At 43.7% G+C, this 17052-nt stretch overlaps 1 protein-coding gene across 1 annotated transcript in view; it reads right to left on the bottom strand.

Moving 5' to 3' along the window:
* The window catches only part of LOC310866935 (partitioning defective 3 homolog B-like), a gene marked incomplete at its 3' end in the record, with an annotated part of 224820 nt that extends 208366 nt beyond the window's left edge, over positions 1–16454 (bottom strand). Inside the window, exons 1-3 of the mRNA XM_083776730.1 lie at positions 16083–16454; positions 15806–15937; positions 15380–15532 (exon numbers count right to left, since the gene is read on the bottom strand). Coding sequence (XP_083632856.1) covers positions 15380–15496 — 117 coding nt within the window. The 5' untranslated portion in view covers positions 15497–15532; positions 15806–15937; positions 16083–16454. The remainder of the gene's footprint in view (positions 1–15379; positions 15533–15805; positions 15938–16082) is intronic.
* Between the last annotated feature and the right edge of the window lie 598 nt (positions 16455–17052).

Below are 17052 nucleotides of genomic sequence, written 5' to 3'. Positions count from 1 at the left end.
CACCCAGCTACAGGTCTGTAACTATGAGTGTACTACAAACCAAATGGACCCTTACGGGAATGTATCAAATAGAGGTTCCGTGGACTAACATACATCAAATTTGAACGGTTGCGAATCGATGCGTTCGCTTACGCAGGAACAAGAAAGGCCTATAACCACATTACAGAAAGCCATCCTCTCCTGGGCCTCAGTGCCATCAGCGTCTTTCTCATTTCTATATACACACTTTCCCTCCCTCGCCTCCCCCTCCTCCATCATTCCTTACGTCTCTGTCTGCTCTCTCCTTTCATCTATCTCTCTCTCTCCACCTCCCTGCCTGTTACACCTCTCTTCCTTTCAATTCTCTCTCTCTCTGCCTGTTACACCTCTCCTCCTTTCATCTCTCTCTCTCTCTCTCTCCCCACCTCCCTGCCGGTTACACCTCTCCTCATTTCATGTCTCTCTCCACCTCCCTGCCTGTTACACCTCTCTTCCTTTCAATTCTCTCTCTCTCTGCCTGTTACACCTCTCCTCCTTTCATCTCTCTCTCTCTCTCTCCCCACCTCCCTGCCTGTTACACCTCTCCTCCTTTCATGTCTCTCTCCACCTCCCTGCCTGTTACACCTCTCCTCCTTTCATTTCTCTCTCTCTGCCTGTTACACCTCTCCTCCTTTCATCTCTCTCTCTCCCCACCTCCCTGCCTGTTACACCTCTCCTCCTTTCATCTCTCTCTCTCTCCACCTCCCTGCCTGTTATACCGCTCCTCCTTTCATCTCTCTCTCTACCTCCCTGCCTGTTACATCGCTCCCCGTTGGGAGAATTGTATACGGATCCCGGATTCCCGGTGCAAGCCTCTCCCTCTCTGCTGTATTGGTTCTGTGATTAATGACATCGCCCCTGCACTGGACAGCTGACTACACAGAACAGGTTGTTGAACAACATATTGAGACAACACACACGTGCCACACACACACACACACACACACACACACACACACACACACACACACACACACACACACACACACACACACACACACACACACACACACACACACACACACACACACACACACACACACACACACACACACACACACACACACACACACACGAAAGAAAAAAAATACTGCCTAGGGAGTGGTATGACTCAGAAACACTTCGGGGTGGTGCACCATTCAATCTTTCGTTCAGGGTCAGGTTCTTGTCAATGCTCTGCACAGGAAGTCTCACGAGGAGAGAGTTGGGGGGGAGGGGGGGGGGAGGGGGTCATTGGAAGTCTTTCTAGACCGAAGCCCACTACAGCCACTCACTCACTTTCAGCACACGTTGTGGAAAGCTCCTGGTTGGAGTTTCCTTTGTTGAGTGCAAGCTGCATGTACAGTACTGTATATCACTGACCATTAACCACTTAACCCATTTAGGCCTCTAAATCCTGACCTAAGGTTTCTGAAAAACTTCAAATATTTATATAGCAGCATCAAAAAAAAAAAACATTTTTGAATACTGTACATACTGTACAGAACCCAAATATGGGTGCCCGGCCTGAGGGGGTAAGATACCAATTTTTTCTCGGCTTGATTACTGCAATGCACTTTTTTCAGGACTGCCTAAGAAAACAACTGACAGATTACAACTTGTCCAAAATGCAGCAGCCAGAGTTTTAACTAGAACTAAGATGAGAGAACATATTACTCCAGTTTTGGCATCACTGCACTGGCTTCCGGTTAGGATTAGGATTGATTTTAAAATTATTTTACTTGTCTATAAAGCTCTCAATGGTCTCGCACCTTCCTACCTACATGACTGCCTGCCTAAATATGTCCCAAACCGCCCCCTAAGGTCTTCCACTTCTGGCCTGCTCGCTTTGCCTAAAAAAATGGCAACTAAAAAATACGGGGAAGCAGCTTTTTGCTTCTACGGGCCGTCGGCATGGAACAAGCTCCCATTGTCCCTTCGTCAGGCAGCCTCTGTAGACATTTTTAAAGCTCAGCTCAAGACCCACTTCTACAACATTGCTTTTAATTGATCTTTTTTTTTTTTTTTTTTTTTTTTTTTTTTATTCATGTCCTCACTGTATTGCATTACTGCTTGTTTTTTGTCGTTGCCTTGCTGTATTGCATTACTGCTTGTTTTTTGTCGTTGCCTTGCTTTTCTTTTATTCTCCATTGTTCTGTAAAGCACTTTGAGCTGCATTTCATGTCATGAAAGGTGCTATACAAGCTATACAAGTTTTATTATTATTATTATTATTATTAATAGGGGTTCCCGCCCAGAATGGGTTAAACCCTATACCAGGGGTCTTCGAGGTTTCTCAGCCCCGGAGTGGCAGTTGAGAGGAAAATTGATGATTAACTTGAGCACTCAAGTTGGTAACTTGTCCGCTTAAGTTAGTAGACAGATGAAACCCCCACTGTTATTGTATAAGATTTATCGCAGATTAAACTTTTTCATACAGTACATTCCGAAGATAGCATCATAGACAGAACTGTATTCTGAGTGTATTTTGGATGTGTATTTTCAGACATTTAACCGCCCACTAAACATGACCTTCCACTCTGTACCTAGTCTCTTTTTTCCCCTCCGCCAAAAATAGGCGATCTACTACCCGCTCAGAACACCTTGCAGTGCGACGCGTTGTGAGCTTGTAGAGCTGCTATATTTGGCTAAAGTTCTCCTTCTAGCAAATAAGCTAACAAATAATATGTTAACATATTTTATTACATGGCTTGGTTGAATGCTCGATTCTGATTGGTCAATCGCTGAATTCAGTGGTGAGTTATGTGTTGATAATGACCGCTCTATAACAGACCTCTGCCTAATCAAACTCTCTGAGCACCAGCTGTGCGGCTTTCGCCCCGCTTGATTTACTGCTGTTTCCAACATGCCAGCCATGTAAATGCACACACACACTACTGACAGACAATGTCATTTACAGCTAAACATTGCTCTCAAAAATGTTTTTGAAAACATTTGAGCGAGAAAATAGACGAAGCAGTACCCGAAAATGGATTCTATTTGATCAACTCACTTCCTTGTTTTCCCGACAGTGCTGCAGCCCTGCAGCTGACCAGACGCAGCCAGCGTGAACTTATGGAATACTGTATTTATTGTGTTTTGGGTCAATGTATTAATTTATGTTAGGTAGCCATGTAATAAGCGGGATAATATCTGGCTAGGTGGTCATTGTCGGGAGATAATTCACCTTCAGGGAGTTTAACCGCCTCTGTGGTTAAACTCCCCGTCGGTGAATGATCTCCCGACAATGACCACCTAGCCTGATATTATCCCTTACATATCATGCCCAGAATGGGGATGTTAGCATTCATGTGGCAACTGCTAATACAGTACATCCTATAATGGATCAAACCACATTTAAACTAATGTCCACAATAGTTACAAGAAAACTGAAGTACTCATAATAATCCAACATTTTGAAGCACACTGAAGCATTTCAATGCCTTTTGATGATTTATGGATTATGAGAAATGTTCCTCTAAGCATCCTGCTTGGTGTGTGGTTTGAGCATAATTTAATTTCGGAGTACCGATTAAAATCAGCATCTTTCCCTAAACAGTGTTGTTATTGTGCCATTGCTGTAGGCTTCTTCCTAGGAATAATTAAATGCCTCAAGTTGTTTTGCGATCCATTTTAGAGAACACCCCATATGGTTTTCTTGTCAATGTGAAAAGGTTTCCGAAGTAGCACTTAGCCATATGACATTTAAAAAAATCAATTATGTGGACATAAACAGATAGATAAATTATTTCAGGCAGGAAGGCTGGCCCACCCCACCTATTGACAGGCGTCACAAACAGCTGCCTTCTACCACGCTGTGATGAATGTGAAAAATCAGCATTACGTCTGGACCCGTCTTCGCTCATTCATTACGATGTATGTGGGTGGGCTGGAGTGTCTGTGATTTGCAAACACGGATGCCGCTGTTTACTCAAGAATAACTATTTGTCTCCGTTTAACGTGGCCTCTTTCTGTAGATCAACTTGCCTGTGATGTTGTAGTACAGTGCATTCAAATCCTCAACCTCTCATTCACACCCATTCAGACAGCCATTACTGTTACACAAGACCTCACAGTAAAATCCTCAGTGCTATTTTATCCAGTTGTAACTCTGAGTGTGTGCAAAATGCGACCAAGTAGACCAACACGGGTCTGTTTGGAATCACTCTCAGAGTTAAATAGACACCAAGGACTTCACTGTGTGTCCGTGATTTATGGAGCACAGGAGACAGGACTGTTTAGACAATTACACACTCGCTCTCAGAACTCTCACTTTCTCTCTCTCTCTCTCTCCACTCGTCCTCCCTCCCTGAATGGAATGCATTGTTTGACTCCATTGACTTGGCTCACGCCCTGGCCAGATGTAACAGAGCGATGTTTTCAACAATTGCTTTGTTTTGTATCCAATCTCGGTCACTATTTATCTTACATAAGCGCAGCGGATCAGGGCCTTTCCCCAACTATTAAACTCTCAAGATGCCCATTAAAGTACTTTCCAAGATCAGATCACTTCAGAGTACATTTCAACCCCCAACATGTCATGTAAACATTGTACATCTTTGTTGTCTCTCTCTATTGTTCAATCTTAATTAGTGATTACATTTACTTCAAGGGTGAGAAAATATGGATATTGCTTCAATGATGTATGCATTCATTCAAATCCAACAGCTACTGATGTGCATGTCACTAACAAACAGCATATTGTACATACTACATAGAGTATTTGATATCAGACAGAGACTCTGCAATGCCAATTCTTCGAATTAGAAATGGAGTGCTATAGCTAGAGATGTCCCGATACTGTATCGTTATCGGATCGGCCCTTATTTGTCATATCGGGTCCTAATCGGTATCAGTGAATATGCCGGTCTAACCACAGATCCGACACAGGGGTTGACACTATGGCAGGTAAATAAAATGTTGTAGGAGTAATGACTGGTCGCAAAAACAGGGAACTGTCAATCACAACGACTACTGGCCAATCACAGCAGGGCTTTCCTAGAACGTTGGTGGGATACATAACGCTTCAGGGACCCCAAATGGTCTTTCTAGGGAGTCGCCAGCAAAATGACTTTAACAGTTTAAACCCTATTGTTCAGCTCTCCGACAATAGGTTGTCTACAAGCTCACAACGTGTCGCAATGTGATGCATTTTGGAAAAATATTAACTATTGACAAATCTCCTCTTAAGGGGTCCATAGCACAACATATTTTCAAATGGGGTTCCGTGGTCAAATACAATTTGGAGGCCCTTGACATGATGGAAATATTTGAGAACTGCAATAGCCTATATCCCAGTAGATTATAGTGGGATTCTATTCTATATGCATAAATTATCGCAAAGAACAAACAAATGTCATTTTTTTCAGTATACAGATGATCCGCATTCCAATTGTGACCTGCAGTCATTCTAAGGTAAAATGGCACATTCAGATCTCTCGTTACACGGTGGAGGCTGTAAAGCCGAGGAGACGGAAAGCGCTGCGGAGATAAGAGTTCTGCCTACTCCAATCTAATCTGAAATTCACGGCAGATCGCGTGGATAACATGTTATGTTACTGTCAGCACACTGTGGGAAACCTCGCCCGGGGGGCGGGGGGGTTGGATGTAAGTTGCTGTAAAGATAACAGATGTAAAACCTCTGATTTGATCTGTGGAACGCAGCAGGATTAGCACGTGAAAAGTGTTTTTCTACGATACTATTAGAGATAATGTTGGGTGTTTTCTTCTCCTCTTTTTTAAGGTATTCAGCCCTCAGGGCCTGACCTAGAAAATTATGAAATAGATGATCTCTGTGTGATTATCAGGATATGACTAATACCTCCGCTAGAGATAGCGACTGTTGTGGTAAAACTTTGAACTCTCTATGCAGCTGGGAGACTTGCCATACCTTTTGCGCTTTCCCCTCACTCCCCTCCACTTCCCTCCCTCTCTATAAACAGAGCTGTTCTAACCCTGGGGGTATAGCACAGGGATTTCATTCAGTCCCCATAAACAGCACTATTCTTCCGCCTAGGCCAGCGATACCCATTTGTACACCGGTGTACTGAGGGCTTTGCCATTTCCCTTTGCAATGTTACTCACCACTACAGTGCACTGGAGGGGAACAGACAATTGCAGGAGAGAACCTTCTCCCAACCTCACGATCACCAGGCTTTCCGCAGTACCCATGTTTCCCTACTCTATATCTATATCTGGTCATTTCCAGAGAGACAGACAGACAGAGGGCGACTGTGGCTCAAGAGGTAGAGCAGGTCGTCCAATGATCCATGGGTCGGCGGTTCGAATCCAGGCTCCTCGTGTCTACATGTCGAAGTGTCCTTGGGCAAGACACTGAACCCCAAATTGCTCCCGATGTGCTGGTTGGTACCTTGCATGGCTTTCGCCGCAATCGGTGTATGAATGTGTGTGTGAAAGGGTGAATGTAATGCACAATCTATGTAAGGAGACAGACACGCACCATTTGTACAGAATGGCTTTGTCATCCCATATCTCGGCAGTCCCGAATCCTGATACACAGTTCCATCATCCCATGTCACAGGTGATATATTTATGGATTTACCCCCAATCCAACCCTCGATGCTGACTGAGTGTCAAGCAGAGGAGCCATTGGGTAACATTTTTCATAGTCTTTGGATTGACTCGGCTAGGGATTGAACCCTGATCTCCCAAACTCATGGCGGACACTCCAAGCACAAGGAGCTGGTAAGGCAGGACCAACTTCGGGTAGGTGAAATAGCTAAATCCTTGACTGGCTCTGAGGGGCCGTTTACAAATTAACTGCAATCTGATTGGACTAATGTCCAGCAGCAAGCTGGTCTGAGTTTCCTCCATAGCCGTAAGCCTGATAAATTGTTCATTTTACAATGGTTGTACAACTGAAAATAGCCTGTATAAAAGCTCACGGCACAGATGCGACAGGTTGTAGTGGATTCGAATGCCATCAATGCATTGAAAGGTACGAAATCCCTGCATTCTGCATTGATCACGGCCAGAGATTAAAATAGGGTGCATTTTGCATCCCAAAATAGTTAAGGGACGCAAGGGACGCAATAAAACGACCTCTGCATCCACGGGATGCACTACTGTACTAGTACTCTACTGTTTTTTTATTCTAGTTTATTTTGCTAGCTTTAGTTATAATAATAATTTCTTCTGTTTTCTACATGAATATAACCACATTATAACCAGTCCATTATATGAAATGAAATGGGAGTTAAATGCTGCAATTTGTAAAAATGGCATCTAAAAGACCATCCCTGCATCCCGGGACTCATTACATTGAAAACCTACTGTTTAGACAGCGGCGACGTGCATTGTCCGACATTACAAACCCTGACACTAAATCTAACCCTAAGCCCAGTCTTAACCGGCCATGTAAGTCCCCTAACCTCGTATCAGTTTTAACCAGCCATGTAAGTCCCCTAACCTCGTATCAGTTTTAACCAGCCATGTAAGTCCCCTAACCTCATAGTAGTTGTACTATGGCCATGTAGTCAGTTGACTACAGAGGAGTCAAGAGGAGAAGAGGAGATGACCTTCCTCGCCAGCAATGGACCACACTGAACCGCCTAAGAACTGGGGTTGGGCGCTTCAATGCATCAATGCAGAAGTGGGGATTGGCAGACAGTGCGGCATGTGAGTGCGGTGCCCCTGACCATATCATCTTCACCTGCCACTTATACAGACCACCCTCGGAAGCCAGTCTCTTTGACCTGGGACCAGAGATGCGGGCGTGGCTCCACGACACCGAGTTGGACCTCTAACGTTACACGAAAGAAGAAGTAAGTTGACAATGCGCGTCGTCCGTGGTAGCCGTGATCAACCGCACAGAATGCAGCCTACTGAGATCTGGTAGGTCGGTAGACGCGTCTACTGGAGCATTGAATGCTCTGATTAAACATGACTTTGTCCCTTTCAATGCATTGATGGCATTCAAAACGGGTGCAGGTTGTGAGCTTGTAAGCTTGCGACGCGTTGTGCACTTGTAGATCTGCTATTTTCACTAGTTTGAGTGCCAGGCAAACGTCTAATCTCTCTTTTGGGTCTCGACCTGAAAGGTTTGGGAACCACTGTGCTAGACCCCTGGGGGAATATCACTGTCATCAATAATCGAAGTACATATATGCTTTAAGTGGATAATAGACTGTTGTCGAGCCTAAATGCATTCCTGTGCTTTGTAGGAAAAAAGATGGCACGCGGCGTGTCATCCTGCCCCACCCTGCCTCGCAGGTCTAACTGTCTGTGTTCTGGCACAGGGCCAGGATGTTTTACTAGGATATATCAGCTTGTTATACTACTTTGCTGATTTCATAATTCTGTTCTGATTTACACTTTGATCTTGCTTTTGTGGATGATTAATGAATTAATTCAATATCCAAGTCTCATATCACGATACGATATCATTAATATTAATACATCGCCCAAGACCTAAGATAAACACAGTTGTTCAATGTGTTGAGCTGTACAGACAAGATAGGAGAACAACACACACATGCACGCATGCTCGCAAACACACGCACGGACACACGCACACACATGCACACTTCCCCTCCCGCTTTGTTTGCCTTTGTAAATGAAGAAGCCTTTTTCCACACGCTGATTATTTCCTGAGTGACTCCCGTTAAGAACAATCGCTCTCTCCCACCATCCCTCCTTCCCTGTTAAGTATCATCATGGCCGATCCCTTCATTTCCCGCACCACCTCCTCTCTGCCTCCCATTTTCGGACTCCTTTCAAAGTCTCTTCCATTTCCTCACCTCCCCACCGCTGTGCGCGTCGCTAGATTTTATCCATTCAATTCCTGGGTCTTAATTTTTTTTCTGCCAATATCGCACCTGTGCCTCCCTGTTCAATCAGCAGGGAGCGAACTCTCTGTGTTCCGTCAGCAGGTTGTCTCTCGTTCTGTGCATTCTTTTTGTTGCTGCGTATGGAGTGAGGTTGGGGCTGTGGGGTGTTAGGAGGCTGTGATAATTACCTCTCACACCGTCACCAGCACACTGGCTGAGAGACAGGATACGGGGCTGTCGTCCTGTAGGGACCAATGTAACTACAATCTCTCTCATCACATCTCCCACTGCTCCACAGCCAGTGGTGGAAAAAACTACTCAATTCAATTGTTTTACCTGAGGCCGATTATAAAAAGCCTTCTAAATCCGTTTTCTGAAAAACTTAATATTTATAGCATCAATTTCTTTGTAATTTTTTAATACTGTACATACTGTACAGTATTAAAAAAGTGGTTCCAGTCCGGGTAGGGTTACAAAAACGGGTTCCCGTCTAGAATGGGTTAAGTAAAAGTATCAATACTGCAATGTACTGAATTACTACTCCGTTACTAGTAAAAGTGGGGAATTCAAAATGTACTGTAGCAGATCTACAAGCTATGCATTGTGAGCTTGTAGTTCTGGCTGAAATGTATATAGCCTACAGTAAGGCGGAAGGTGGTTAATGTACGTTGAGTATGTAAAGTACGTAAAGTATGTTTTGTAATAATATTAATAATCAAAATCTTCAAAGTAAAAATTTTATTAATTGTAGTAGAAGTGTAGAAGTTATATACTTATGTACTGTGCTTAGACTTAAGCACAGTACTTGAGTAAATGTACTTTGCACCACTGTCCACAGCTCTGTCACACATTGGTGACATCACTTCCACAGAATCCACACGTCCTAATCAATGCAGCATTACAGTATCGTAGCGTGTAATCCAAACCCACAGCATTCCACCGATTATTGCACACGTTCATTCTTTGTCGCTTTCTCGTTACACTCTCACTCTCTCACTCTCTCCCTTTTTCCCCTGTGTTTGGTACAAAATAACAAAGTTGTGCATCAAGTCAGATAATTAGTCTTGTGTCAATATACAGTACAAGCCAAAACCAAAAAAAGATAAGTAACTCTTCGATGCACTTTAAAACACAAAACATCCTCTCTCTCTCTCTCTCTCTCATCTCTCTCCCACCTCCCCCCCCCCATAGCTCAATAGGAATGGAAAAACGTAAAAAAAATAAGGAAAAAAAACACTGCTTTAATGGGTATTCTCTGTTAGCTGCTCCTAAGTAACCCCTGTGAGAACTTCAAACAAAGCAGCTGATAAATTGGCTGCCAGTATCAGTTAGCAACAGCGGATGCACGTAGGAACACACAAGACAGGGAAGAAAAAGTGTTTTGATACCACCACCACTCTCGGGACTGACTGACGGAGTAGTTGTATGTCTGTGCTTTGTGGAGAGAGAGAGGCGGACAGACAGACAAAGACAAGATGGATACAACAGACGGAGTAATACACAGAAAGAGTGATATCATGAGTGTGACGTCCTGTGTGCGATTTTAAAAACATAATTTGATCGATTAGGGACGGTAGAGGCTCACTGCACGTCTCTGGCTCTCTAATCCTGAGACACATTAACAGCCATAATAACAAGACAACAACAAACTGACAGAGAGAGCGAGAGCGAGAGCGTGAACTAGAAAAAGTGCCCTTCTGGGCACAGGTCTCCACCAGGTTATCCACAGATCCGTGCAGTTAGAGGTAAAAAACACTTTTTGGCCAGTTATAGCGCCACCTTGAGGTTGAGTTGAAATTGTTCATGTGGCATTTTGTCCTCGGCCTAGTGGGAATGTGGGTGCACAATTTCACGGAAATCACGCGATGTGTTCATGATTTGCAGCATTTTGTTTGAAACTGAGCACTCCTGTGAACTTTGGAAGCCAATCTTAACCAATCAGGATGGAGTGTGAGAAATCTGAAAGACCGGTTTGGTTGAATGGCTGTAGAGAGACTGTGTACCAATTTGCGTGATGTTTGGACAAAATCTGTAGGTGTGCTGTGCAAAAACTTGTTTTGCACAAAGCGGCCTCCTGGTGGCGCTATAACAGGCCGTTCTGGAAGGTTTGGGGCAGAGGTTCATCGTTGGCATCCAGGGAGTGTGTGTGCAAAATTTGGCATGGACCGGGTTAACGGTGGCCGAGATTAGCTGCTAACGGACACACACACACACACACACACACACACGGACGGACGGACGGACGGAGTGCAAAACATACTCTCTCCCCATGCCTTCGGCCTGGTGGAGACAATAAAGATGGGTGAGATGCAGCAATGAGGGACAATGTTTTCTGGCCCACAGCGAAGAGAAGGATTGATTTAAAGGAAAGAGGTAGAATAGTAGAGGATTGAGGGGGAAGGAAACCAGAAACCAGTGATGGCTTGGAGGTAGGGATGTTAACAGTTAATCGATTAACTGCCGTTAAGAAATTCTTCAATTAAATCGAACATTCTGCGGATCCATCATTGGTTTTCTGTAAATGTAATGCTGTCTGCGCGTGGCCAAGGAACACACACGTGGGCCGGTTAAGATAAGGTAGCCACAGAACCGTTAGTGAAACAGAGGTGGAGGAGAAGCTAATGTTTGAACTTTGATGAAGGTAGAGTGATGACACGGTGAGAAGGCATCGCAAAGAGCAAGACGATATGGAAATGAGAATGGAGGAGATGGAGGAGGGGTTAGTAAGAAGAAAATACAGAATAAAACAAACTAGAAAGGTGCAATTCTGGGAAATTACCAGTGTGGTTGCACTGTTCTTGATGAATTCTTGTCTTGCCATTTATATTACATATCAATTGTGATGTCACTCCCGCCTGATTGGACATTATATTGTCCATTGAACTCAATGAACAAAAAAGGTTAACAAAAAACTGGTTAGGTGAAATTAAAGTTCTCAAACCTAGAACAATAGTGTGTAACTTGCCTACAGTAACTGCACTAATGATAAGAGAAAGAGGACGACAACGGAGACAAGGAGAGTAGCAGGCTAGGCTTATGGTGATAGCACACACACGCACACACAAGCAGTGTCTGTGCTTAACCAAGCATTTCATTCACACACTCACAGCAAACAAAGTATTCCATTTAGACAGTCTTAATCGATAAAGCGGCTCCATCACACACACACACACACACACACACACCATTAAAAACAGGTTGTGTTGTGCTGAGCTGTGTTTTGCTGTTGCACTGCATAGTGCTGTGTTGTGTTGCACGGCGCTGTGCTGTTGTATTGTGGGTGGCACAGTGGTGAAAACGCATCTGTGTCACCTCAGCTTTTAACCACTTTAGCCATTAATTGTCTCCACCAGCCGAAGGCATGGGGGAGAGTATGTTTTGCACTCCGTCCGTCCGTGTGTCCGTCCGTCCGTCCGTCCGTCCGTTAGCAGCTAATCTCGGCCACCGTTAACCCGGTCGATGCCAAATTTTGCACACACACTCCCTGGATGCCAACCATGAACCTCTGCCCCAAACTTTCCAGAACGGCCTGTTATAGCGCCACCAGGAGGCCGCTTTGTGCAAAACAAGTCTTTGCACAGTACACCTACAGATTTTGTCCAAACATCACGCAAATTGGTACACAGTCTCTCTAGAGCCATTCAACCAAACCGGTCTTTCAGATTTCTCAGACTCCATCCTGATTGGTTAAGATTGGCTTCCAAAATTCACAGGAGTGCTCAGTTTCAAACAAAATGCTGCAAATCATGAACACATCGCGTGATTTCCGTGAAATTGTGCACCCACATTCCCACTAGGCCCAGGACGAAATGCCACATGAACAATTACAACTCAGCCTCAAGGTGGCGCTATAACTGGCCCAAAAGTGTTTTTACCTCTAACTGCACGGATCTGTGGATAACTTTGTATGCCAACTCCCTAGAGGCCAAGGAAAAACCTTTGCCTGGAATTTTTCACATCTGCTCTTTATAGCGCCACCAGGAGGCCGACATATGTAAAACACATTTTCTATTATTACTCCTTCACATTTTATCCAAATTTCACGCAAATCGGTACACATGATCTCCATAGTCATGTGATCAAGACAGGTTTGTTTGATTTCTCATATTCCATCCTGATTGGCCACGATTGGCTCCTACAGTTTTCAGGAGTAGCAAATGGCCACAACTCCTCAACGCAGCGTCCGATTGCGATGAAACTGTGCACGCATATTCCCACTAGGCTGAGGAAGAATCCTGGTGGAGACCTGTGCCGATTGGCACTTTATCTAGTTTAAACTTTAGCTGTTGGAAAAACAGCAGATATACAAGCTCGGTAGATCTGCTATTTTTTCTATGCAGTCAATGTATTTGCCATGTGTTGTTTTTCTTACTGAAAATCACTCTGGATTAAATGCCTAAATTGTAATTAATTTTGCGTGGTTATAAGCCTGTGTAGGATTTATTTGCGGGAGGACTTGACAGGGACTGCACTGCAGTACACATGAGGAATTTAAATTGGGAAGAAAATGGGGGGAAACACACAGGTAGCACACGGCTAGGTCTTTGATAAATTAAGTGCTCATTTTCAAAGTGTTCAAAATGTACTGCGCTCATATGAATAATAAATAAGTGAAGAAAACATGATTGCAAAGAGGATAGTAAATGGGGCAGAGGATTGGGTTTGGAGGGACAAGATGGAGGAAGAGGACAGGGAGGAGAAAGATGACACATGCAGGGATGACATAGGAGGGAGTTGCATAGTAGGGGAATGGAGAAGGTGCACTGGGAAAAGAAGAAAGAAGAAGAAATAGGTGAAGGAGGTATAAGGTCGGCCGGTCGGGTTAGGTGACATGATTTAGGAGTCAAGTAAGAGGATAAAGAGAGGGAGAGAGCGACAGAGGTAGTGAGTGGGATAGAAAATAATATAAGTGCATCTCAGTGAACTCAGTATATCTGACTCACACACACACACACACACACACACACACACACACACACACACACACACACCTATCACATCAATCTATCTTTCTATATGACTGGTGTGCTCTTTGAATAATGTAGCCAATATGAAGAGAGTCACTGAGAAGATTTGCTTGCCTGATGGGGGTCACAAGGTCTCTGCCCCGGAGGAGCACGGAAAACCAGCAGGAGTCATAAAAGGAATCACAAGAGGTTCTCATTTACATTTTTTACCCCCCGACACAGAAATGGAAACGACACTCGCGCCCAGCTCCTGTCTGGACAATGAAACCTCGCGTCAGAAAAGCCTTTTAATTTTTCATACAGCAATTATGTGGAAGTGGACCTCCATGGCTTTGGCTAATTTCCCCATGACTTCGGGATATGAAAGCGATATTGTCTTTTCATGATGTAAAAATGATGGCGCCCTTTTATATATATCCCCTGTGCTGTGACTCGAGGACATTTTCAAAAATCATTATGAAACTACCGTTTCATAAAAAGTGATGCAGCCTATTTCTGAAATCTTTGATGACTTCTATGAGATGAAGTCTCTGTAGAGGCAGCAAATGAGTAAGAAAATTAAGACTTCTGTTCATGTAACCTAATTTATACCTAAAAGCTTCCGAAAAGTTAAGGTATTGATAAACTTAACGCCGGCACATTAACATTTAAGTCAGGGGTGAAACAACTGCTTAAATCAGGCTTAAATAAAAATGTAGTCCAGTCAACCCCCGTTCGCATGCGCAGTACTGCTTCCGTAAGATTGCATTGGGAAAACTGGGAAAACATGGTACTGGCTGACAAACAACTACTTTGTAAGCGGTTGTTTTACCCCAGACTTAATATGTTATGTGCCGGCGTTAAGTTTATCAACTGTATCTTGGTACTGATACAGTACTGATACAGTACTTTTTGGAAACGATACTGCGAAAAGGGTTTAATTCACTGTTTGTGGACGGCTCGACCCCATTTCGACCTGTGCAGGGATATCATGGGACGGAACCTCATCTCGCAGATACTGTAAAGCGTTCTAGAACTGGTTCCGTTCTAGATTCTTGTAATGGAACAATTTTTTGGTTCCAGTTCCAAACCAACTTTTAGGGTTCTCAACCAATTCATTTTCAGTGGAAACACTCAACTGGTTAGGTGGGGAAAAAATAACCAAACTGGTTCAACACTGGTGGAAAAGGGGCTTGTGTGATTAGGCTTAAAGGCATAGTATTGTATTAGACGGCAAAATTGCCCTTTGTTTATACACCAAAACTATGAATACATTTTTTATCAACCTCTGGAGCAGTGTGGTGGCGTTTACAGTGAGAAAGCAATGCGTTTCTGCATGTGTTTTGGTGTTTTCTTTACGGTTTGTTTTGGTAGACGCAGGGATATTTTTGGGCAATCTACACAAACAGTGAAAAAAAGACCTCAATACAGCAAAAGAATTACACTCTTAAATGTGCCCGTTATCTCGCCAATGGTACCACATCAATACAGCATGGAATTGTGGACAACATTTTATATAAAACGATAAAATACTCTGAGAGGCTAAATCTCATCAAATGGTGGTCCGTGGCTCAAATGCAGAATAACAAATATGATAAGGTAATGCGTGTCGTGTGACGTGTACATTTTTGTTTGTGGTCATTTTACCTGTTCCAATAGTTTCCTGTATCTCTGTGTGGCTTGCTGGATGAGATCTCTCACGGTCCATCCTTCTTTGCAGGGCACCACCACACCAGTACGCCCAAATGTCACTGTCACCTTCATAATGGCACTCTCCTCTTCATCCAAAACTCAGGGCCTCTGAATATTAAGACGAATGATGGCAATAATGATTCCCAGTTACAAAAAAATAAGGGGAATCCTGAAATGTGAGTAATAATTGTATCCCTGAGGAAAACAGTCTTTTGGTCCAATGTGGTCTTTAAGTTGTCACACAAACAGTTTAGGTTCAACAGCAGTGTAAAATGTAACAATGTTTGTCCGAGTCCCCACATACTGTATACAACCAGACAGTTACGGTGCCTTGGGGGAAAAAATAACCTAAAGTATCTCTTCTTATTGTTCTACCATTACCTCTTTATGACGCAGTAAAGTCAATAGTGATCTCTATTTGACAGCCAGCAGGTGTCGAGGAAAACACAGAGGGTTGCAGAGTCCATGCGAGTGTCAAAAGTAATCCACCCTCACGAGAGGCTGGGCTGGCAGCTGTCAAGAAGAGGGAAAATACAAAGCCATGACATCAATCAATAAGACGTAGAGATATATAGCCCATGGGCTAACGTTAGTTAGCAATGCTAGATAGATGCAGGTGACCAGCTGGCTAACGTTAGCAAGCTATAAAGGGATGTACCTGTAGAGCACGAGAAGGCTCACTGGCAGCTAATTAAAGGGAAAAAATACAGCTTCTTTCGTTTTGTAGGAGGAAAAAAACGAATGGAAACCAAATTCACTCCAAAGTTATCGAGCCTATAATCCCAGGCTAGCTATTGTTAGCCACCTTAGCTGAACTTTGGGAGGGAGGGATGCATCTCTCCATGAAGTTTTTTCCACTCGGAACATTCCCTTGTTTCAAGTGGTCAAGTCAGCAGCTAATATATCCGCTTCATCACCGTTACATTCCGTTAAGAGCCTAGGGCTCAGTAGGTTTCGATATTTGGGGGCATGTAAAGTATGAAAATGCGGCTACGAGGAGGCAAATACCACTGCAATGTGTCAACAAAAGTTTTTGAAATTCCTCCAGTCCCGTTGTTGCTCCTGAGCAGTTCCTGAAAAACTCCTCCACTCTCCCTGCTGGCTGCTGTCACTTGGTTTCTTAAAGGGACAGTAGTGCGCTTCATCCTCACAGCCTGTGATGGAAGAACTTCTCAAAATGTTTTACTTTTAGGTCAAAGTTATAATACCACAATGTAGAAATACTTCAGTTACAAGTAAAAGTCCTGTAGTATCTTGAGGGAAAAGTTCAAAGTATACTTAAGTTTAATACCAAAAGTATTCAGCTCCATATATAGAGATCTAAGGGTTTGAGGTCAGTTGTAGAGTTGCTGGCCGCTCCGCTCCATATGCAGATCTAGGTGATCTGCATCCGGTGGGGGGATCAACATATGGCATGTCAGAACAGGTCAGCTCCATATATGGAGATCTAAGCGTTTGAGGTTTGAGGTCAGATGTAGAGTTGCTGGCCGGCTCCATATTATGCTTATGCAGATCTAGGTGATGAATGATGATCCAGTCTTCTTCATATATGGCTAAACAGGGTTTGATGAGGTCAGTGTCGTGATCTTCATATATGGAGATGGCCATATATGGTGGTGTGACGTGTC

The sequence above is a fragment of the Protomyctophum parallelum genome (assembly GCF_964188405.1).
Source record: "Protomyctophum parallelum genome assembly, chromosome: 11".
In the NCBI taxonomy this organism is placed as follows: Eukaryota; Metazoa; Chordata; class Actinopteri; order Myctophiformes; family Myctophidae; genus Protomyctophum; species Protomyctophum parallelum.
Note: the sequence above shows the minus strand (reverse complement) of the source record. Positions and strands in the feature narration are given on the sequence as shown.